The 25729-nt window shown below is 40.3% G+C and overlaps 1 protein-coding gene across 1 annotated transcript in view; it reads right to left on the reverse strand.

Moving 5' to 3' along the window:
- Positions 1–25729, reverse strand: part of LOC133618953 (collectin-12-like) — a 78730-nt gene that overhangs the window by 36772 nt on the left and 16229 nt on the right. Inside the window, exons 4-9 of the mRNA XM_061979814.2 lie at positions 21830–21972; positions 21651–21760; positions 21430–21576; positions 12068–12231; positions 7265–7349; positions 7125–7200 (exon numbers count right to left, since the gene is read on the reverse strand). Coding sequence (XP_061835798.1) covers positions 7125–7200; positions 7265–7349; positions 12068–12231; positions 21430–21576; positions 21651–21760; positions 21830–21972 — 725 coding nt within the window. The remainder of the gene's footprint in view (positions 1–7124; positions 7201–7264; positions 7350–12067; positions 12232–21429; positions 21577–21650; positions 21761–21829; positions 21973–25729) is intronic.

Raw genomic sequence — 25729 nt, forward strand, 5'->3', positions numbered from 1 at the left:
TCCAATGCAGCACAGACATTCGCGTGCCACGCTGTCACGACCCAGACGCACACCAGTGCGCAATCATATGGGAGCCGCGCTGAGCGCACCTCCAAGCGCGTCTCGCTGCCGGCGACGGCCGGGTATGGGCCCGACGCTCCAGCGCCATCCATTTTCAGGGCTAGTTGATTCGGCAGGTGGGTTGTTACACACTCCTTAGCGGGTTCCAACTTCCATGGCCACCGTCCTGCTGTCTATAGCAACCAGGGTGAGCCCCACCCCTTTCGTGAGCGCACTGCGCGCGGAGTGACCCCTGTTACGCGCCCCCGGCAACAGGGGTGGCGGGCAGGTAAGCTGCGCGGGCGGAGCGCGCGCGAGTGACCCCTGTTACGAGCCCCCGGCCACGGAGGTGGCGGGCAGGTAAGCTGCTTACCTGCTGCGCGTGACGCCGGCCACGGCGAAGGCGGGGTGTCGGTGCGGTGGTGACCCTGGACGTGCGTCGGGCCCTTCTCGCGGATCGCCTCAGCTACGGCTCCCGGTGGGGCCCTCTCGGGGGAAGGGGCCTCGGTCCCGGACCCCGGCGAGGCGTCCCTTCTCCGCTCCGTAAAAGTGTCCATCTCTTTTCTTTTTTTTTTCTTCTGTTGTGGCATATGCTGCAGGTGCCTGCTCGTTTTTCGTATGTGGGTAACAACATTTAACTATGTATATATATTTCCGAATTGGTTTAACTGCCACCCGCCTGAATCTATTTAAAATCTAATTTTTTTTTTATTTCAACCGCCCTACCCGACCCGACCCGCGGATAAAATCTAATTTTTTTTAATTTCATCCGCCCGATCCGCGGGTAATCCGCGGACTCCGCGGTTGTGCCCGCAAACCGTGCATCTCTAGTGTATACGCTTGCAGAATAATAAAAAAAAAAAACAGGAAAACCACAGGCTTTGCTACGCATCTTAAAATCACACTTGGAGCTCTGCGAGGCTAAATGTGAGCATTATGGTAGGATGTAGCTCACATAGCTCTGCTAGTGTTGCTAAACTAGCATGTTAAAATGTAATGTCTGCATGTAGCTCACAAAGCTATACTCGTGTTGCTAACCTAGCATGATTATAAAATGTCATTTTAGCATGTAGCTCACATAGCTATACTAGTATTGCTAACCCAGCTTGATGTTAAAATGTAATGTTAGCATATAGCTCACATAGCTTCAAACAGGTACATTTTCCAAACAAAACGAAAAAAAGCAATCGTATGAACTTATAGGACAGGTCTATCGTTTGTAAAGCTGGTGTTTATCTCCTGTCTCCTTACTTTTTGGGGCGGCATGGCGTAGTGGGTAGAGCAACCGTGTCAGAAACCTGAGGGTTGCAGGTTCGCTCCCCGCCTCTTACCATCCAAAATCCGCTGCCGTTGTGTCCTTGGGCGGGACACTTCACCCTTTGCCCCCGGTGCCACTCACACCGGTGAATTGAATGATGAATGATAGATGGTGGTCGGAGGGGCCGTTGGCGCAAATTGCAGCCACGCTTCCGTCAGTCTACCCCAGGGCAGCTGTGGCTATGAAAGTAGCTTACCACCACCAGGTGTGAATGAATGATGGGTTCTACATGTAAAGCGACTTTGGGTACTTAGAAAAGCGCTATATAAATCCCAGTTATTTATTTATTTACTTTTACATGTGGGCAATTCATCACATTGTTTTTAACTTGTGTCACTTGTGTTTTATTGTATTTTATTATGTGTGTCTTTAATTTCGATAAGAGAACCGTGTGAAAAAATGGCAAGCGATTCTGAAGAATTGATACGATGGGAACCGGTTCGGAAGAAAAACCCGCTTTTGATTCCCATCCCTACTCATGGATGATCGGTATCGGAATTGGCAGCAGAAATACCTGATTGGAAAATCCCTAATTGAACTTTAATATTATTTGACCGTGCAACAAAATATTACGAGCTTATTCCATAGCATTTTTATTTAAATTATAATATACTATTATTACATTATTTAGATTTTTTATGCATATTTAACATGTGGCCCTCTGTAAAAATTAGTGTGATACACAGGGTTTCCCCTAAACTGCCAAGATACCTGTGGCGGTGGGGGTGTGGTTAAGGGTGTGGTCACCATGACGTCATTCAGTAATTTGCATATTCTGCTCTGATGATACGACTTTCTCAAAAAAGCTCAAATAATGTAAACATACATTTTTAACAAATCTGTTATTAATTAGTTATGAATGATAAGACAGCACATCTCTGTCTAATGCAGTGGTTCTTAACCTGGGTTCGATCAAACCTTAGGGGTTCGGTGAGTCGACCTCAGGGGTTCGGTGGAGCCTCCGCCGCGGAGGTCAAGACACACCCGACTCATCGTGTAAATAAAAACTTCTCCCTATCGCCATATTATGGATACCCCCAAACAATGTTCCCTCTAATTTTCCATCTGATTCGCATGAGTGTCATTTGTTGTGAGTTCATGCACTGTGTTGGTTTTGTTCTTTGAACAAGATGATGTTCATGCACGGTTTATTTTGTGCACCAGTAAAAATAACATAACTTTGTCTTGAATTTGAGAAAAAAAACATTTTGTTTTTCACTAAAGAAGGGTTCGGTGAATGGGTATATGAAACCGGTGGGGTTCGGTACCTCCAACAAGGTTAAGAACCACTAATGTTTGCGTATTTCCAATATGACTGATCTGACAATATGGGCAGAGTGCAAAAGCGTTACTCCAGTGACGTCAATCTCCGAAAATAGCCAAAGGTATTGGGAGCGCAATATTCAAAATTCAAAATACATATGTCCATATGTACCTTGTTGTTTGCTATATTATTGCCAAATGTGAATATCATTCTTATTCTACCGTCACAAGGTTTTGAGCAAATCAATGACTTGCAGTTTGGCAAAACATTTTAAATGTTTGTATACGACACTTTGAGAATAAAATTTAATTTGTGTCAAAATAGTGTTGTCTTTTAAAGGTTAATTTAAATTCTGTAAGTAAATATTTTCACTGCGATTAATCAAAATTTAAAAGTGCAATTAATCGCAATTAAAAAAAAATAGTTTGACAGCACTAGTTTTTACATACTTTGCGGATTGTAAACAGGATTGGATATGGTTTAATGGATACAATGAAACACAATTATCGTATAAGTCGCACCGGAGTATAAGTCGCACCAGCCGAAAATGCATAATAAAGAAGGAAAAAAACATATATAAGTTGCACTGGAGTATAAGTCGCATTTTTTGGGGAAATTTATTTGATAAAACTCAACAGCAAGAATAGACATTTGAAAGGCAATTTAAAATAAATCAAGAATAGTGAACAACAGGCTGAATAAGTGTACGTTATATGAGGCATAAATAACCAACTGGTATGTTAACGTAACATATTATGGTAAGAGTCATTTAAATAACTATAACATATAAAACATGCTATAAGTTTACCAAACAATCTGTCACTCCTAATCGCTAAATCCCATGAAATCTTATACGTCTAGTCAGTTACGTGAATGAGATAAATAATATAATTTGATATTTTACGCTAATGTGTAAATAATTTCGCACATAAGTCGCTCTCGAGTATAAGTCGCACCCCCGGCCAAACTATGAAAAAAAACGCGACTTATAGTCCGAAAAATACGGTCGTTGTGAACAATGAGACAGCACATTCCTGTCTAATGTTTGCGTATTTCCAGTATGACTGATCTGACAATATGGGCAGAGTGCAAAAGCGTTACTCCAGTGTAGGGATGTCCCGATCCGATATTTGGATCGGATCGGCTGCCGATATTTGCCATAAATTGCGTATCGGCAAGGCATGGGAAAATGCCGATCCAGATCCAGTTTAAATAAAAACTCCGGTCCGTGTTTTCCAACGCACCTATTTAAATAATACATTCCACTTTTCTGCTGCTCCGTAATTTCCGTTCCGCATTTTCCAGCACACCTTCAACACATCCACAATTCTCACGCAGTTGCTTTTAGCTGCTGGCATTACACGACAGGCTCTTCTCACTCTTTCCTGTGTCTCCCTCTCACAGACAGCGAGTGCACCTTCTTACATACGTCACATACTGTCACGTCATACGTCACATACGTATACGTCCTCTCCCAGCAGAGAGCGAGGTAGAGGCATGGCTAACGTTAGCTGTGATGCTAGCGCAGCCGCTAAGGTGCGCGCCTGCTCAAGCGTCCTCTGCGCACGGCAAATCTATGCCACGCACAAAATCAAATAAAAAAACATCCGGCGCCCCCCTCCACACCCTGGATTATAAATAATGTAAATAATTCAATGTGATGATCTTGTGTGATGACTGTATTATGATGATAGTATATATCTGATAGTATATATCTGTATCATGAATCAATTTAAGTGGACCCCGTCTTAAACAAGTTGAAAAACTTATTGGGGTGTTACCATTTAGTGGTCAATTGTACGGAATATGTACCGTACTTCACTGTGCAACCTACTAATAAAAGTCTCAATCAATCAATCAAAACACATAGAATCATCATACTGCTGTGATTATATGCATCAAGTGTTCATTCAAGGCTAAGGCAAAAATATCGAGATATATATTGTGTATCGCAATATGGCCTTAAAATATCGCAATATTAAAAAAAGGCCATATCGCCCAGCCCTAGTTCAATGATGCCATTTCTGTTTGTCATGTATAATTTTGTCTATTTTGTGTTTATCCTTGAATAAACAGGTCAGTTTCTTGTTACCAACCATTGTGTATTATTCAAACTCCCCTAATTCAGCTGGCTAGTTGTTATCAAGAGTACTAAAACCCTTTTCAACATGATTCTGACAACTAACTTTAAACTTTAATACATGCTCGGATAGGCCAGTATCGGTCAGTATCGGTATCGGTCAGTATCGGTATCGGATCGGAAATGCAAAAACAATATCGGTATCGGATCGGAAGTGCAAAAACCTGGATCGGGACATCCCTACTCCAGTGACGTCAATCTCCGAAAATAGCCAAAGGTATTCGGAGCGCAATATTCAAAATTCAAAATACATATGTACCTTGTTGTTTGCTATATTATTGCGTATAGTGTGTATCATTCTTAGTCTACCGTCACCAGGTTTTGAGCAAATAAACGACTTGCAGTTTGGCAAAACATTTTAAAATGTTTGTATACGACACTTTGAGAATAAAACTTAATTTGTGTCTAAATAGTGTGTCTTTTAAAAGTTCATTTAAATTCTGCAAGTACATATTTTCACTGCAATTAAGCGCGATTAATCAACATTTTAAAAAGTGAGATTAATCGCGATAAAAAATTGTTATCGGTTGACAGCACTAGTTTTTACATACTTTGCGGATATTAAATACGATTGGATATGGTTTAATGCAGGGGTGCTCACACTTTTCTGCAGGCGAGCTACTTTTCCATTGATCAAGTCGTGGGGATCTACCTCATTCATATATATAATTTATATTTACTTATTTATGAAATATATGTTTTTGTTAACAAGTTAAAGGTGTTTAATGATAATGCAAGCATGTTTAACACATATAGTTAATATTGTTAACAAGTTAAAGGTGTTTAAAGATAATGCAAGCATGTTTAACACATATAGTTAATATTGTTAACAAGTTAAAGGTGGTCAAAAATAATACAAGCATGTTTAACACAAATAGTTAATATTGTTAACAACTTAAAGGTGGTTAAAGATAAAACAAGCATGTTTAACACATATAGTTAATATTGTTAACAACTTAAAGGTGGTTAAAGATAATACAAGCATGTTTAACACATATAGTTAATATTGTTAACAACTTAAAGGTGTTTAAAGATAATACAAGCATGTTTAACACATATAGATTCCTTTCTTTCATGAAGACAAGAATATAAGTTGGTGTATTACCTGATTCTGATGACTTGCATTGATTGGAATCAGACAGTGGTGATGATAACGTCCACATTTTCGAATGGAGGAGAAAAAAAGTCCTCCTTTCTGTCCAATACCACATGAAAGTGGTTGGTTTTTGGCATCTTATTTGTCCAGCTTCCATACTCCTTTGTATACACTTTACAAGAAATACATTGTCGGCAAACTCCGTAGCTTGCTAGCTTGTGCACGCCAGCTTTCTGAGACTCTTGTTTTGGTAGCGCAGGCAGGATGAAGCAGAGCTTTTATTGTGCAACTGTGCAGTCGGTCTTTGGAGTTTTGACGACAGGTACGGCGCCAGAGTCTGTTGAAATAAAGTGTTTCTCGCCTTCCAGTCGGTAATTTTAAAGAGCTGGCAGCAGCCAGCGTCATCTCAGAAGACCCTCGGGTGCCGTGAATGTCAATCAAGTGACGAAAGTGACGTCATAGTGAAGATTTATGATCGCTCATTTTTAGGACTATTTTTTTAATGCCTGGCTGGTGATCGACTGACACACCCTCCAAGATCGACCGGTAGATCGCGATCGACGTAATGAGCACCCCTGGTTTAATGGATACAAAGAATCACAATTAAGCATATAAAGTCTATTTGTTGTTCTACTCTAATGGTGCTTTAAAGCTAAGGACACAAAAAATAGTGCTTTCCAATTTACTTACTATAAGCACTTTTAAACAGTCAACAGTTTAACATCAACACACTGGTAGAAACAGTGACACTTTTTGAAATTGTTGTAAAACTAGTAGAAGGAAATTATGTATTTATTGGGGTGAGTTCAAGCCCGGGCTTGGGATCTGTCTGTGTGGAGTTTGCATGTTCTCCCCGTGACTGCGTGGGTTCCCTCCGGGTATTCCGGCTTCCCGCCACCTCCAAAGACATGCACCTGGGGATAGGCCCCTCCCACTTCCAAAGACATGCACCTGGGGATAGGTTGATTGGCAACACTAAATTGACCCTAGTGTGTGAATGTGAGTCTGATTGTTGTCTATCTGTGTTGGCCCTGTGATGAGGTGGTGACTTGTCCAGGGGTGTACCCCGTCTACCGCCCGAATGCAGCTGAGATAGGCCCCAGCAACCCCCGCGACCCCGAAAGGGACAAGCGGTAGAAAATGGATGGATGTATGGGGTGTAAATCTACATCATTCAGACTCATGCAGCTGAACAAGCCAAAGCCTCAGAGATGTATTTGTATTACTGTCTAATGTCGTGTTGTATGTTGACGGCGGGTGTACTTACCGTGAGCGCCTGCATGGCTACATGGGGGTCCTTGTGATTCACTCTTCTCATGATGGAGCGCAGGCATTCTTTCGGCCTGCGATACATACAATTATCAAATGTGTGTTAACACATAGAGTAGTATACAGTGTATAGCTAACCCAGTGCGCTGCTGTCCTATCTTATCGCATAGGTCCAAGATGAGGCCCCAATCCTCGGCTGTGTTCATCTCACTGGTTGCTTTCTCTACGGGGGAGAAAACAAATCATCATCTATTGGGGCTCCAGTACTATGGAATGTTCTAGCAGTAACAGTTAGAGATGCTACCTCAGTAGAAGCATTTAAGTCCCATCTTAAAACTCATTTGTATACTCTAGCCTTTAAATAGACCCCCTTTTTAGACCAGTTGATCTGCCGTCTCTTTTCTTTACTCCTCTGCCCCCCACTCCTTCGTGGAGGGGGAGGGGGGGCGGAGGGGGGGCACAGATTCGGTGACCACAGATGAGGCGCTAGCTGTCCAAAGTCGGGACCCAGGGTGGACCACTCATCTGTGCATCAGTTGGGGACGTCTCTGCGCTGCTGACCTGTCTCCACTCAAGATGATCTCCTGCTGGCCCCACTATGGACTGGACTCTCACACTATTATGTTAGATCCACTATGGACTGGACTCTCACACTATTATGTTCGAACCACTATGGACTGGACTTTCACAATATTATGCGAGATCCACTATGGACTGGACTATCACAATATTATGCTAGATCCACTATGGACTGGACTCTCACAATATTATGCTAGATCCACTATGGACTGGACTCTCACACTATTATGTTAGATCTACTATGGACTGGACTCACACTATTATGTTAGATCCACTATGGACTGGACTCACACTATTATGTTAGATCCACTATGGACTGGACTCACACAATTATGTTAGATCCACTATGGACTGGACTCTAACACTATTATGTTAGATCTACTATGGACTGGACTCACACTATTATGTTAGATCCACTATGGACTGGACTCACACTATTATGTTAGATCCACTATGGACTGGACTCTCACACTATTATGTTAGCACTATGGACTGGACTCTCACACTATTATGTTAGATCCACTATGGACTGGACTCTCACTATTATGTTAGATCCACTACGGACTGGACTCTCACACTATTATGTTAGATCCACTACGGACTGGACTCTCACACTATTATGTTCGAACCACTATGGACTGGACTTTCACACTATTATGCGAGATCCACTATGGACTGGACTATCACAATATTATGCTAGATCCACTATGGACTGGACTCTCACACTATTATGTTAGATCCACTATGGACTGGACTTTCACACTATTATGCGAGATCCACTATGGACCGGACTCTCACACTATTATGTTAGATCCGCTATGGACTGGACTCTCACACAATTATGTTAGCTCCACTATGGACTGGACTCTCACACTATAATGTTAGATCCACTATGGACTGGACTCCCACTATTATGTTAGATCCACTATGGACTGGACTCTCACACTATTATGTTAGATCCACTATGGACTGGACTCTCACACAATTATGTTAGATCCACTATGGACTGGACTCTCACTAGTATGTTAGATCCACTATGGACTAGACTCTCACTATTATGTTAGATCCACTATGGACTGGACTCTCACTATTATGTTAGATCCACTATAGACTGGACTCTCACTATTATGTTAGATCCACTATGGACTGGACTCTCACACTATTATGTTAGATCCACTATGGACTGGACTCTCACACTATTATGTTAGATCCACTATGGACTGGACTCTCACTAGTATGTTAGATCCACTATGGACTAGACTCTCACTATTATGTTAGATCCACTATGGACTGGACTCTCACTATTATGTTAGATCCACTATAGACTGGACTCTCACTATTATGTTAGATCCACTATGGACTGGACTCTCACTATTATGTTAGATCCACTACGGACTGGACTCTCACACTATTATGTTAGATCCACTATGGACTGGACTCTCACACTATTAAGTTAGATCCACTATGGACTGGACTTTCACACTATTATGCGAGATCCACTATGGACCGGACTCTCACACTATTATGTTAGATCCGCTATGGACTGGACTCTCACACAATTATGTTAGCTCCACTATGGACTGGACTCTCACACTATAATGTTAGATCCACTATGGACTGGACTCCCACTATTATGTTAGATCCACTATGGACTGTACTCTCACTAGTATGTTAGATCCACTATGGACTAGACTCTCACTATTATGTTAGATCCACTATGGACCGGACTCTCACACTATTATGTTCGAACCACTATGGACTGGACTTTCACACTATTATGCGAGATCCACTATGGACTGGACTATCACAATATTATGCTAGATCCACTATGGACCGGACTCTCACACTATTATGTTAGATCCGCTATGGACTGGACTATCAAACAATTATGTTAGCTCCACTATGGACTGGACTCTCACACTATAATGTTAGATCCACTATGGACTGGACTCCCACTATTATGTTAGATCCACTATGGACCGGACTCTCACACTATTATGTTAGATCCACTATGGACTGGACTCTCACACAATTATGTTAGATCCACTATGGACTGGACTCTCACTAGTATGTTAGATCCACTATGGACTAGACTCTCACTATTATGTTAGATCCACTATGGACTGGACTCTCACTATTATGCTAGATCCACTATGGACTGGACTCTCACAATATTATGCTAGATCCACTATGGACTGGACTCTCACACTATTATGTTAGATCTACTATGGACTGGACTCACACAATTATGTTAGATCCACTATGGACTGGACTCTAACACTATTATGTTAGATCTACTATGGACTGGACTCACACTATTATGTTAGATCCACTATGGACTGGACTCACACTATTATGTTAGATCCACTATGGACTGGACTCTCACACTATTATGTTAGCACTATGGACTGGACTCTCACACTATTATGTTAGATCCACTATGGACTGGACTCTCACTATTATGTTAGATCCACTACGGACTGGACTCTCACACTATTATGTTAGATCCACTATGGACTGGACTCTCACACTATTATGTTAGATCCACTATGGACTGGACTTTCACACTATTATGCGAGATCCACTATGGACCGGACTCTCACACTATTATGCGAGATCCACTATGGACTGGACTATCACAGTATTATGCTAGATCCACTATGGACTGGACTCTCACACTATTATGTTAGATCCACTATGGACTGGACTCTCACACTATTATGTTCGAACCACTATGGACTGGACTTTCACACTATTATGCGAGATCCACTATGGACTGGACTATCACAATATTATGCTAGATCCACTATGGACTGGACTCTCACACTATTATGTTAGATCCACTATGGACTGGACTATCACAATATTATGCTAGATCCACTATGGACTGGACTCTCACACTATTATGTTAGATCCACTATGGACTGGACTCTCACACAATTATGTTAGCTCCACTATGGACTGGACTCTCACACTATAATGTTATATCCACTATGGACTGGACTCCCACTATTATGTTAGATCCACTATGGACCGGACTCTCACACTATTATGTTAGATCCACTATGGACTGGACTCTCACACAATTATGTTAGATCCACTATGGACTGGACTCTCACTAGTATGTTAGATCCACTATGGACTAGACTCTCACTATTATGTTAGATCCACTATGGACTGGACTCTCACTATTATGTTAGATCCACTATGGACTGGACTCTCACACAATTATGTTAGCTCCACTATGGACTGGACTCTCACACTATAATGTTAGATCCACTATGGACTGGACTCCCACTATTATGTTAGATCCACTATGGACCGGACTCTCACACAATTATGTTAGATCCACTATGGACTGGACTCTCACTAGTATGTTAGATCCACTATGGACTAGACTCTCACTATTATGTTAGATCCACTATGGACTGGACTCTCACTATTATGTTAGATCCACTATAGACTGGACTCTCACTATTATGTTAGATCCACTATAGACTGGACTCTCACTATTATGTTAGATCCACTATAGACTGGACTCTCACACTATTATGTTAGATCCACTATGGACTGGACTCTCACAATATTATGCTAGATCCACTCGACGTTCAATGCACCGGTCGCCCAGGGGGGGAGGGTCCCCACATCTGAGGTCCCCTCCAAGGTTTCTCATTGTCATCCCATTGGGTTGAGTTTTTCCTTGCCCTGTGCAGCCCTTTGAGACACTGTAAACATTGATTGATTGATTAAATGATCATAAGCAGGGGAAAGTAGTGATTGACTTTTTTTTTTTTCTTTCTACCAAAGACAAAATGTGGAAAAACGGCATCTGAGTTCATTAGAAAATTAGGAAAATAAAGCCTGTTGACATGTTACTGTCACATAATGTGAGTATGGATGTTGTCTGTCTATCTGTGTTGGCCCGTGCGCAGCTGAGATAGGCTCCAGCACCAGCCGCGACCCCGTAAGGGACAAGCGGTAGGAAATGGATAATACATTTGACCGTTAGCATTAGCTAATAGACGAGCTGCATTAACAGGTGTACAGTTTATCCGAGCAAACAATATTATCATTAATAATTTGACACAATATCATTCAACGGTGAGGATTGTAATACTACTTTATATCGTGTTGTTGGAAATACTGGTATTGACTTGTAAACGGTCAACTATGGAGGGGTTAAGGGTTTCTTAAACAATATTTTGATGATTACTCTTACTCTTTTAATTACGTGCTGCCGTCTTGCCTGACATCTTGTTAATGTCCGTTATAGTCAAGTTAAAAAAAAAACAACACCGAGGTGTCAACAACACCCAGACACTAGCCATGTTGTTAGCATGTAGCACGCTAGCAGCCACTCACCAACATCTTGGTCAAATGGGTTCGTCGTGAAGAGAGGCATCGCTGGAGCGCACAGCACGGCACGGAATATGTCAACGTTTGTTTTTGTTATCTTTATCGGCCCGTACTTATTATTTAATGCGGTTAAAATGCATTTTAGCCACACAATTGGAGACGGCGAACATCAAGCGCAGCCGATTTTACACAGTCACTCCTTCGACGCGCAAGGCATGCTGGGTAAGTGAGTCAATAGTCCAGCTGAGCTAAAAAAAATAAAAAAAATACAAAAAAAATACAAAAACATCCAATGCACGAAATAACATCAGTGCCTAGTATGTTATTTTGTCTCATAATCTAGTTCTGACGTAAATACGGGCTGTTTTTAACCAACCTTGTCATCAAAAAATTAAGTTGGCATCGTCACATGATGGGGATCACGTGACGTTTCTTCCGGCAAGGGATTTTATAAATAAATAAATAAATAAATATATATATATATATATATATATATATATATATATATATATATATATATATATATATATATATATATATATATGTATGTGTGGGGAAAAAAATATCACAAGACTATTTCATCTCTACAGGCCTGTTTCATGAGGGGGGGTACCCTCAATCGTCGACGATTGAGGGTACCCCCCCTCATGAAACAGGCCTGTAGAGATGAAATAGTCTTGTGATATTTTTTTCCCCACACATACATATATTGCGCTCTACTACGGTATCGAGCACTATTTTTTGGATAACCTTATTAAGACATATATATATATATATATATATATATATATATATATATCAGTGACGTGTGAGGTTGAGGTTGATGACTGGTGAGGCACTGACTTCATCACAGTCAGATTTACAAACATATGAACCCTAAAGAGGATCTTATTCACCATTTGATTGGCAGCAGTTAACGGGTTATGTTTAAAAGCTCATACCAGCATTCTTCCCTGCTTGGCACTCAGCATCAAGGGTTGGAATTGGGGGTTAAATCACCAACAATTATTCCCGGGCGCGGCGCCGCTGCTGCCCACTGCTCCCCTCACATCCCAGGGGGTGATGAAGGGGATGAGTCAAATGCAGAGGACACATTTCACCACACCTAGTGTGTGTGTGACAATAATTGGTACTTTAACTCATTGGCGTTGTTAGGCCTATTTTTATTCTTAAGCCCCCCTAAATAATTTAGTGTTTTTTTGTTTGTTTTTTTACAAATAAATGCCGACATATTCATTATAAAGTGGCCCAAATATGAGTTTAAATAAATAATCATATAACCTGTTATTATTCACTCAGTTTCCCCTCACTTTGTAGCGTAAGGTAGAGAGCCCCTTTCGTGCGTCGGTATCCAATCCATTCCACTTGTTCATATAGAAAATGCCCACATCACTCAAATTCCAGCCCGCATTTTCTCTGCGACCTTGCTTGCGGTCCTGCAGGTGTACGAAGCACATTAACTTCCTTTACAATGAGTGAAGCTGCACAAAGCCTTGTGTGTGCAATTGTAAATAATTTATTTTTTAAGTTTTGTGTTTCTTGTAGAATCTATATAAAGTAATATACATAAGCCTATTGTTAAAATAATGAAAAAAAACATCATTAAATATATTTGTTTTATTGTATTGTTACATTAATAGCTGTTTTATTATTATAGGATGGCTTGTTAAACATTTAATAGGATTTTCAGAGGGAGGAAAAACCAAGACATTTAATATAAAATGTAAAATGAATAAATACATAAAAAGAAAAAGAATATATATGGTTAAAAGCCATCGTCCCGGGGAGCATTTCATTCCGTCCCGTGCATTTAAAAAAATAAAAAAATAACAATGAATAATTTCTAAGTCTTAGCCGTTTGTGAAGTTTTGTGCTCGTGCGTAACGTTCGCTCGCATCCTGTGCATCTCCTGGGGGCAAAGCCCCCCCTGTCCTTAAAAGCTAGTGACGCCCCTGCTTTAACTTAACTTTAACTTACACATACAAACTGTAGCACACAAAAAAGCACATTTAATAAAAAAAAACGTTATTATGGTCTTACCTTTACTTATAAGTGCGGGAACAGTGGTGTTGGTGTTGGAGGAGTTGTGAATGAATGAAATATGAAATCCGTGCTGCAGTCTGCAGGTGTACCTAATGTTGTGTCCCTGCAGTCGTTCACGGCTCCTCCGGCGCGAGCAATGTTGTTTTTGCACTTTTTGGCTTCTTGTTAAGTGACTTTTTTTTGGGTGGATTCGGTCTTGCACGTGGAGGGTTTGGGTGTGGGCTTTGGTTGGTGTGGCGCTCTCGTCGGGGGGTGCAGTCTGCGGCAAAGGTGCCTTAACCAGCACCAGGAGGCGGGGTTACGCGAGCCTCAGCCAGTGCGTCTTCGCAGCAGTTTTATGATCGCTCAGCACAAGAAATACTTGACACACATACAGTTGTTGACAAAATACACTGTACATTATATACCTCAGCTAACTAAACTATGGAAATGTATAATATAATTCATATAGTAATACGGTCTCACTGCACAGCAGACCAGCAGTTAGCCGAGTCCGTCCATGTTGAGGCACTGAGTGACGTGCCTCGACTGGCTGCTGTTCACCGCACCGTCTCTTCTCAGTATTTGAACGGCAAATGTGAAAATTCAGCGATTTTGAATAAAAATAATCTAAAACTGGTGAAGTTAAATGGAAAATAACTTTATAGTATAATCACTGGATACATATAACAATTTAATTTTTTTTTTTTCTTTTTACATTTTTTTTCTTTCCCCTCACCTGCCTCTAGTGACCGCACGTCACTGAGATATATATATATATATATATATATATATATATATATATATATATATATATATATATATATATATATATATCCATGGATATATATGGATCGATGGATGGATATATATATACATATATATAGTTAAAAAGTTAAAGTACCACTGATAGTCACACACACAGTGTATATATATATATATATAAATATATATAAATATATATATATATATATATATATGTGTATATGTATGTATGTGTATATATATATATATATATATATATATATGTATATATATATATACATCCAGCCATCTTCATATATATATATATATATATATATATATATATATATATATATATATATATATATATATATATATATATAAAATCTCCTGATGATTGAGGGAACCCCCCCTCATGAAACAGGCCTGTAGAGATGAAATAGTCTTGTGATTTTTTTCCCACACATACATATATATATACATATATATATATAACAAATTTTGTCTGCCTTTAAAAATATATAAGCCCCTATGGTATATACAAATTATAAATAATTAATCAATGTGTCTATTAATTCTTTAAAATAAAACGTATAAGCTGAAATAACTGCATTCATTTTTATGTATTTTTGAAAATGAGTTAAACTTTTTACAACGTATACCAGCGCCCCCTGCGACCCAAAGGGAATATTCGGTAGAAAATGGATGTATATTAGCTGATATTGTTTAACTTCTAATACTTAAAAAGTTGTTTTACAGATTTTTGAACCTGAAAAAGTTTACTTATTTACTTTTGCTGACCCACAGTTGAGTTATTCCCACACCAACTAATACTATTGAGCTAATCAAAATCCAGTTTATTAATTTTTATTGAAGGTTCAAAGCTGAGTTGCAATCAATGTTGTGCCCCCACCAAAAGAAAAACAGACAATATGTCATAAATATCAGTCATGCACACAATAAGGCACTCAACACATTTAATATGTTATATTTGTCGATTCATCATGATACACAAAAATATATCGACACACTCACTTTATTGCTGTTGATTAGAGAAGAATTAATTCATGATAGTAAAAAAATAACTCATTTGTTTTTAAATGTTTGGATTTAGAAAAACAAGATAAGGTAGTCAAGATATGGTACGTGATTAACGAAGGTATTATTTACAGATAGAACATGTGTGTACCAATAAAAGATGTGTAGTGTAAATACATGGATACATTCTCAAGTACAAATACTGCATCAATAATACACCCAAAAGCGGGCTGTATTTGGCAAAAGTGCATTTTTGGACACATATCAGTCCAAAGTCTTCTTCTCCAAGTGATGATCCACTTAAGCAACTTCATCTTCGTCATCTTCGTCATGACAATGCTATGAAATCAGAGCTGTCAGAAATTGGGGGGGAAAAATAAGATGATTAATTATTTGTCAAATATATATATATATATGTATATATTTATACATAGTGTATATTTACTGTATATGTATAATTATATATACATACTGTATATGTATGTTCAGTATATACATACAAATATGTACATTTATGTACTAATATATGTACAGTATAAGTATACACATAAATACACATAAATATTTATATACATATTTACATAAAATATGCAAATATATATGTATATTTACACATATACACATTTACATACATGTATACAAATTATATATATATATATATAAATATATATATATATATATATATATATATGTATGTGTGGGGGAAAAAAATCACAAGACTACTTCATCTCTACAGGCCTGTTTCATGAGGGGTTCCCTCAATCATCAGGAGATTTTAATGGGAGCATTCACATACCATGGTTTATATAGGGCACATAGTGGGTGGGTACAGGCTGGTGTAGGGGCGTGGTGATTGGCTCATGTGTTACCTAGGAGGTGTTTCCGTCTATGGCGGCATGCTGTTACAATTTCGCTGCGCTTGTTGAGGGATGACAGGTCTGGACGGTAAATAATAAACAGTTTCTCTTTCAAGCATAGGTTGCATCTTTTATTACCACTATTGTAAGGTGTGCTGGATGCAAGAATTTGCCATGTTATTGAATATTCAACATTATTGTCTTTGAGGTCCCAAATGTGTTTGCTGAGTTCTGTGGTATTTCGCAGGTTTTGGTTCCTGAAAGAAGCCTTGTGGTTGTTCCATCTGGTTTTGAATTCTCCCTCGGTTAATCCTACATATGTGTCGGATGTGTTAATGTCCTTGCGTATTACCTTAGATTGGTAGACAACTGATGTTTGTAAGCGCCCCCCGTTGAGAGGGCAATCAGGTTTCTTTCGACAGTTACAGCCTTTGTTGGTTTTGGAGTCGCTCTGTCCGGGGGCCGACGGCTCATTTGCAATTGTTTTGTTGTGGTTTGAGATGATTTGTCGTATATTGTTCATGTTTATTATTTACCGTCCAGACCTGTCATCCCTCAACAAGCGCAGCGAAATTGTAACAGCATGCCGCCATAGACGGAAACACCTCCTAGGTAACACATGAGCCAATCACCACGCCCCTACACCAGCCTGTACCCACCCACTCTGTGCCCTATATAAACCATGGTATGTGAATGCTCCCATTAAAATCTCCTGATGATTGAGGGTACCCCCCCTCATGAAACAGGCCTGTAGAGATGAAATAGTCTTGTGATTTTTTTTCCCCACACATACATATATTGCGCTCTACTACGGTATCGAGCACTATTTTTTGGATAACCTTATTAAGACATATATATATATATATATATATATATATATATATATATATATATAGAGAGAGAGAGAGAGAGAGAGAGAGAGAGAGAGAGAGAGAGAGAGAGAGAGAGAGAGAGAGAGATATACCCTAGATATATCATTATCAAGTTTTAACACTATGAACGGACAATTAATTTGCTTTAATGAAATGAATGTTGTCTGTCTATCTGTGTTGGCCCAGCGATGAGGTGGCGACTTGTCAGGGTGTACGCCGCCTTCCGCCTGAGTGCAGCTGAAATTGGCTCCCGCGACCCCGAAAGGAACAAGCGGTAGAAAATGGATGGATGGATAGATAGATAGATAGATAGATAGATAGATAGATATATATATATATATATATATATATATATATATATATATATATATATATATGTATATAGAGAGAGAGAGAGAGAGAGAGAGAGAGAGAGAGAGAGAGAGAGAGAGAGAGAGAGAGAGAGAGAGAGAGAGAAAGAGAAAGGGAAAGAGAAAGAGAAAGAGAGAGAGAAAGAGAAAGAGAGAGAAAGAGAGGGTAAATATTTTTTTCTACCATCCTTGGCTATGAATTATGTATATATGTATTTTTCATGAGCATGAAACAATAACTTTCATATGTGGTTGACAAATGTGTTAATGTGAATAATAATGTAACGTTAATATTTTTGAAAATTAATGTCCCTTATCACATGCCATATTGCCCTTTTAACATTATGAAATTATTTTTTTAAATTATATTTATTCATACTTAGAACCTCCTAATAAATATGATATGAAATACTGTATTATTTAACACATGACAATTACTTTTATATGAACCATATTTGGAAGTATATTCCATTTAACCATCAAATGTACATTGCTGTTAATATTTCTGCTAAAAGATATACATTAAATGACATGTATTATTAATTATTAAATTATTTTTAATGTACAGTATTTTACATTATATATACAGTTTGTATATATACTGTATTTTTTTAATTTAACTGACTGAAATGTATTTATTATATATTTTACATGTATTTTATTATTAAATAAACAATGAACTGTTACTCTGCCTGCTGACATAATTGATACAATAAAATGTTGTTTATGACTAGTAATTACTATAAATCATTGAGATCATTGTTACTATGTATTTTTAAATGTATTGTGTTATGTTTTAAATTAACATTACTACAGTGTTTCTATTTGTGGTGATAATAATGATACATAAAATTATTGTTTGATATTAGTTGTTAAATTATTGTATTATGTATTATATTACATGTAATATATACATTAGAGATGCGCGGTTTGCGGGCACAACCGCGGAGTCCGCGGATTATCCGCGGATCGGGCGGATGAAATTAAAAAAAATTAGATTTTATCCGCGGGTCAGGTCGGGTCGGGCGGTTGAAATTAAAAAAAAAAAGATTTTAAATAGATTCAGGCGGGTGGCAGTTAAACCAATTGGGAAATATATATACATATTTAAATGTTGTTACCCACATACGAAAAACGAGCAGGCACCTGCTGCATATGCCACAACAGAAGAAAAAAAAAGAAAAGAGATGGACACTTTTACGGAGCGGAGAAGGGACGCCTCGCCGGGGTCCGGGACCGAGGCCCCTTCCCCCGAGAGGGCCCCACCGGGAGCCGTAGCTGAGGCGATCCGCGAGAAAGGCCCGACGCACGTCCAGGGTCACCACGGCGCCCACCGCACCGACACCCCGCCTCGTCCGCCTTCGCCGCGGCCGGCGTCACGCGCAGCAGGTAAGCAGCTTACCTGCCCGCCACCCCCGTGGCCGGGGGCTCGTAACAGGGGTCACTCCGCGCGCTCCGCCCGCGCAGCTTACCTGCCCGCCACCCCTGTTGCCGGGGGCGCGTAACAGGGGTCACTCCGCGCGCAGTGCGCTCACGAAAGGGGTGGGGCTCACCCTGGTTGATATAGACAGCAGGACGGTGGCCATGGAAGTCGGAACCCGCTAAGGAGTGTGTAACAACCCACCTGCCGAATCAACTAGCCCTGAAAATGGATGGCGCTGGAGCGTCGGGCCCATACCCGGCCGTCGCCGGCAGCGAGACGCGCTTGGAGGTGCGCTCAGCGCGGCTCCCATATGATTGCGCACTGGTGTGCGTCTGGGTCGTGACAGCGTGGCACGCGAATGTCTGTGCTGCATTGGATCAGTCTCCTTTCTTTAACAGGCAAAAGCTTTATAACCTCACTAATGCCTTGCATCGTCTATATTAGATATATAACAACGGGCGGGTGCGGGCGGGTGCGGTTCTGATCAAATGTTACATCGGGTGGATGGCGGATGGTTGACGACTTTCTGATGCGGTTGCGGATGAAATAATTGCCTATCCGCGCATCTCTAATATACATATATAATATATTAAGTTAAAGTTAAAGTACCAATGATTGTCACACACACACTAGGTGTGGTGAAATGTGTCCTCTGCATTTGACCCATCCCCTTGATCACCCCCTGGGAGGTGAGGGGAGCAGTTGGCAGCAGCGGTGCCACGCCCGGGAATCATTTTTGGTGATTTAACCCCCAATTATATTGTGGCATCGGCATTTAACAAATAGAAATACATTTTTCAATATACAAACGGTGTATATAATTGATTTTCGATCCATCCATTTTCTACCACTTGTCCCTCTCGGGGGTCGCGGGGTGGCCGGAGCCTATCCCAGCTGCATTCGGGCAGAAGGCGGTGTACGCCCTGGACAAGTCGCCACCTCATCGCAGATAATCGCTTTCCATGTGAATATTCCTATATTGTGACAAGACAAAATTTGCGGACGATACCGTGCTCCTAAGCCTTCTACACAAGAATACGGACCCCTCTGTGTACCAAGACGAGATAGACCTATTTATTAGGTGGTGTGACACAAACCATCTTATTTTAAATGTGACCAAGACACAGGAAATGGTTTTGGATCCGAGGAAAGTGACTGACCATGAGCCAGTGGTCATCAAAAATCAGGAAATCACCCAGGTATCCTCATATAAATATTTAGGGGTTCATATTGATAATCTTCTCTGCTGGAAGACACATATTGACAAACTGTGCAATAGACTGCAACAGAGGCTATATTTTTTTGCGAAGATTAAGATTGTACGGCGTAAGCAGCCACATCATGATGATTTTCTACCGTGCCATTGTAGAGAGCATCATTAGATACGGGATCACCTCATGGTTTGGCAACCTAACCGTTAAGCTAAAAAGCACAACTCTGCATAAAACGGCAATGAAAATCGTAGGGAGGAAAGAATATGAGCCTATACAGAGCATCTATGAGCAGGCAGTTAGGAAAAAAGCTAAGAAAATTATTTCCAACTCACAACACCCACCCTTTCCTGAATATGGAACCCTGCCATCAGGGAGAAGACTCCGGGTCCCACTATGCAAATCTAACCGCCTTAAATTATCATTTGTCCCAGCCTCCATTAAGCTGACCAACAATGTGCAATAGAATTTTAATACATAGGTTAGCACTTTTTTAGCACATAGCACTTTAGCACATAGCACTTTAGAACTAAGCACTTTAGCACACAGCACTTTATCCATGAGCTCTAGTGCAATGCACATTGGTACTTTATCTTTATCTCCATACTGTAGATTTTATGCCTACATCAAAGTGCCACCTATGTCTATCAAGCTCCATGTTCTGATGTTTAAATGTTAGTTGTATGGTTGTGGTTGTGTCTGTGCTTGTGTTTTTGTTCTGTTGTTTTTGGGTATGTTAAGAAAGCAATGATGCACTGTGCCCAAGACAAATTTCCCCGCGGGGACAATAAAGTTGAACCTTGAACCTTGAACCTTGAAGTCATGTTGTGATGTGGACATGGAAGAGATACTGACAGCTGGCGGCGCGTTCACAGATGAAGCCGATGCGCTCAGTGCAGTAGTAATCGTTCCAGTTGCCGTTATTTTTGATGCCCCCGCAGTCCTCGCCGCGAGCATGACCACGTGTCCAGTTGTCGGGCTGACCCGGGTTCCATTTTCTTCCGAGAGCAAGCGCACAAAGGAGACGGGTGAAAACGTTGAAAAGGCTGCAAAGCGGACATTTGACACTCACGTGTAAACGGGCGTGCTTCCGTCCACCCACTTCCACACGTTCTCCTCCTCGCGGTCGGTGAGGCCCAGCCAGAACGAACCTTTTCCCGTCACAGCGTTTTTCACAAACACCTGAGGAGGAAACGCACCAGCTACTTCGTTAGGCACGCTCAGATTTGGGTAATGAAGTCCGTCATTCACCTGCTCCTCATCGTTGTTAACAATGAGCAAGTGAGACTCCCGAGTAGAACAAAACATGCTGGCTTCGTCGTAGTTGAGCTTCTGAGAGGCCGAGGAGAAAAAATAGCAGCTGTCTGCAAACCTCCTGAACTCTGGCGGACAACCTGGAAAAAAAAAAAAAAATCGGTAAATCTTCAACCTTTTGGAGATCCTGGTGCATATTTTGTGACATTCCTTTTAAGAATGATCATCTAGGGCAGTGTTTTTCAACCTTTTTTGAGCCAAGGCACATTTTTTTGCGTTGAAAAAATCCGGAGGCACATCACCAGCAGAAATCATTAAAAATTAAAGCTGCAAGCAGCGTTGGTCGGGCCCGCAAACTTGGCAGGTGCTAGTCCTAAGTGTCCCAATAATTTTGTCCAGTGTTAGTCCCAAGTGTCCCAATACTTTTGTGCAGTTTTAGTCCCAAGTGTCCCAATGCTTTTGTCGAGTTGTAGTCCTAAGTGTCCCAATACGTTTGTCCAGTGTAGATGTCCCAATACTTTTGTCCAGTGGTAGTCCTAAGTGTCCCAATATTGTTGTTCAGTTTTCGTCCTAAGTGTCTCAATACTTTTGTCTACGTTTAGTCCGAAGTGTCCCAATACTTTTGTTCAGTGGTATTCCTAAGTGTCCCAATACGTTTGTCCAGTGTAGATGTCCCAATACTTTTGTCCAGTGGTAGTCCTAAGTGTCCCAATATTGTTGTTCAGTTTTCGTCCTAAGTGTCCCAATACTTTTGTCTACGTTTAGTCCGAAGTGTCCCAATACTTTTGTTCAGTGGTATTCCTAAGTGTCCCAATAATTTTGTCCAGTGTAAGTGTCCCAATACTTTTGTCAAGTTAAAGTCCTAAGTGTCCCAATACTTTTGTCCAGTGTAAGTGTCCCAATACTTTTGTCCAGTGGTAGTCATAAGTGTCCCAATACTTTTGTCCAGTGTAGATGTCCCAATACTTTTGTCAAGTTGTAGTCCTAAGTGTCCCAATACGTTTGTCCAGTGTAGATGTCCCAATACTTTTGTCAAGTGGTATTCCTAAGTGTCCCAATAATTTTGTCCAGTGTAAGTGTCCCAATACTTTTGTCAAGTTAAAGTCCTAAGTGTCCCAATACTTTTGTCCAGTGTAAGTGTCCCAATACTTTTGTCCAGTGGTAGTCATAAGTGTCCCAATACTTTTGTCCAGTGTAGATGTCCCAATGCTTTTGTCAAGTTGTAGTCCTAAGTGTCCCAATACGTTTGTCCAGTGTAGATGTCCCAATACTTTTGTCCAGTGGTAGTCCTAAGTGTCCCAATATTGTTGTTCAGTTTTCGTCCTAAGTGTCCCAATACTTTTGTCTACGTTTAGTCCGAAGTGTCCCAATACTTTTGTTCAGTGGTATTCCTAAGTGTCCCAATAATTTTGTCCAGTGTAAGTGTCCCAATACTTTTGTCAAGTTAAAGTCCTAAGTGTCCCAATACTTTTGTCCAGTGTAAGTGTCCCAATACTTTTGTCCAGTGGTAGTCATAAGTGTCCCAATACTTTTGTCAAGTTGTAGTCCCAAGTGTCTCAATACTTTTGTCCAGGTTTCGTCGTAAGTGTCCCAATACTTTTGTCCAGTGGTAGTAATACGTGTCCCAATACTTTTGTCAATGTTTAGTCCGAAGTGTCCCAATACTTTTGTCCAGTGTTCTTCATAAGTGTCCCAATACTTTTGTCCAGTGGTAATCGTAAGTGTCCCAATACTTTTGTCAAGTTGTAGTCCCAAGTGTCCCAATACTTTTGTCCAGTTTTCGTCGTAAGTGTCCCAATACTTTTGTCCAGTGGTAGTCATACGTGTCCCAATACTTTTGGCCAGTGGTCGTCAGAAGTGTCCCAATACTTTTGTCTACTTTTAGTCTGAAGTGTCCCAAGACTTTTGTCTAGTGTACCTACCTTGTCTGCATTGTGTGGGCACGTTGGTGCTTCCTGCTTTTAAGCAGCCATCTTAAAAAAACAGCAGCGCAGCAGCATCAGCGCAGCGGGTCTTTGAAGGGTCATAAAATCAAAACCGGAGCAGGTACTAAAACGCTGTTCTGTTATTTTATACACAAGGGTTTAATCTCTCTCCTGTGTTAGTTTGAAGCCGAAACGACAAACGCGCTCAGAGGAGATAGTTTTTGAAGGAAGGTGGCCGGTTTTTACAAAATATTTGTGTTGAAGGGGGAATAGCAAACTTCCTGTTGATTTTTGCTGGGGGTTGTCAATTTATGAAATGTAGGTCTAAGTGAGACCTACATAGAGGTTTTTGTTTCATGTCTCTCCGACCTTCCCAGGGAGAGTTACAGGCAGTTTTGTCAGTTTTTTCATCCGAGGAGCAGTTTTTTGTGCGTTTCATTAAAAAATTGCGCTAGAGCACAATTTTGGGATTTGGGGTTAGGTTTTTTTTTTATTAGATCGGAATTTTTGCCAGTCCTGATGTGTGTGTTCAGTTCGGTGAGTTTTGAAGCATGTTAAGGGGGTCAAATTACAGCTCAAAGAGGCAAAAGTGACTGTTTTTAGTACTTTTTTGTCTTGAAGGGGGAATTGCCAACTTCCTGTTGATTTTTGCCCCAGAATATACTATTATGAAATCTAGGTCTAAGTCACACCTACATAAAGGTTTTTGTTTCATGTCTCTCCGACCTTCCTAGTGGGAGTTACAGACAGTCTAGTTGTTTTTTTTCGTAGGGGGCGCTAGAGCGCAATTTTGAGTTTTGAAGTTTGGTTTTTTGATAAAAAGTTTTGCCGTATATTACTGATGTGTGTGTAAAATTTGGTGAGTTTTGAAGTATGTTAAGGGGGTCAAATTACAGCTCAAAGAGGCAAAAGTGACTGTTTTTAGTACTTTTTTGTCTTGAAGGGGGAATTGCCAACTTCCTGTTGATTTTTGCCCGAGAATATACTATTATGAAATCTAGGTCTAAGTCACACCTACATAAAGGTTTTTGTTTCATGTCTCTCCGACCTTCCTAGTGGGAGTTACAGACAGTCTAGTTGTTTTTTTTCGTAGGGGGCGCTAGAGCGCAATTTTGAGTTTTGAGGTTTGGTTTTTTGATAAAAAGTTTTGCCGTATATTACTGATGTGTGTGTAAAATTTGGTGAGTTTTGAAGTATGTTAAGGGGGTCAAATTACAGCGCAAAGTTGCGGAAGAATAATAATAATAAAACCTTACAAATTCAATAGGTCCTTATGTCCCATTGTATAAGGACTCCCAAAGGGAGTCCTTATACAATGGGCCATGCGGGCCCTAATTAAACTCAGTTGCAGAGGTGGGTAGTAACGCGCTACATTTACTCCGTTACATCTACTTGAGTAACTTTTGGGATAAATTGTACTTCTAAGAGTAGTTTTAATGCAACATACTTTTACTTTTACTTGAGTATATTTATAGAGAAGAAACGCTACTTTTACTCCGCTACTTTTATCTACATTCAGCTCGCTACTCGCTACTAATTTTTATCGATCTCTTAATGCACGCTTTGTTTGTTTTGGTCTGTCAGACAGACCTTCATAGTGCCTGCGTTTCAACAAATACAGTCACTGGTGACGTTCACTCCGTTCCACCAATCAGATGCAGTCACTGGTGACGTTGGACCAATCAAACAGAGCCAGGCGGTCACATGACCTGACTTAAACAAGTTGAAAAACTTATTGGGGTGTTACCATTTAGTGGTCAATTGTACGGAATATGTACTGTACTGTGCAATCTACTAATACAAGTTCCAATCAATCAATCAAAAATGTGAAGGAAAAAAGACCCTTTTTTTTTTTTATTTCAACCGTACTTCCCGTCAAAAGCCTAAAGACTGACTGCACAGTTCCTGTCTTCACAATAAAAGTGCCGCTCCATCGCGCCTGCGCTTTCAAAATAAGAGTCTCCGAAAGCCA

This window comes from Nerophis lumbriciformis, linkage group LG19 (assembly GCF_033978685.3).
Source record: "Nerophis lumbriciformis linkage group LG19, RoL_Nlum_v2.1, whole genome shotgun sequence".
Taxonomy (NCBI): Eukaryota; Metazoa; Chordata; class Actinopteri; order Syngnathiformes; family Syngnathidae; genus Nerophis; species Nerophis lumbriciformis.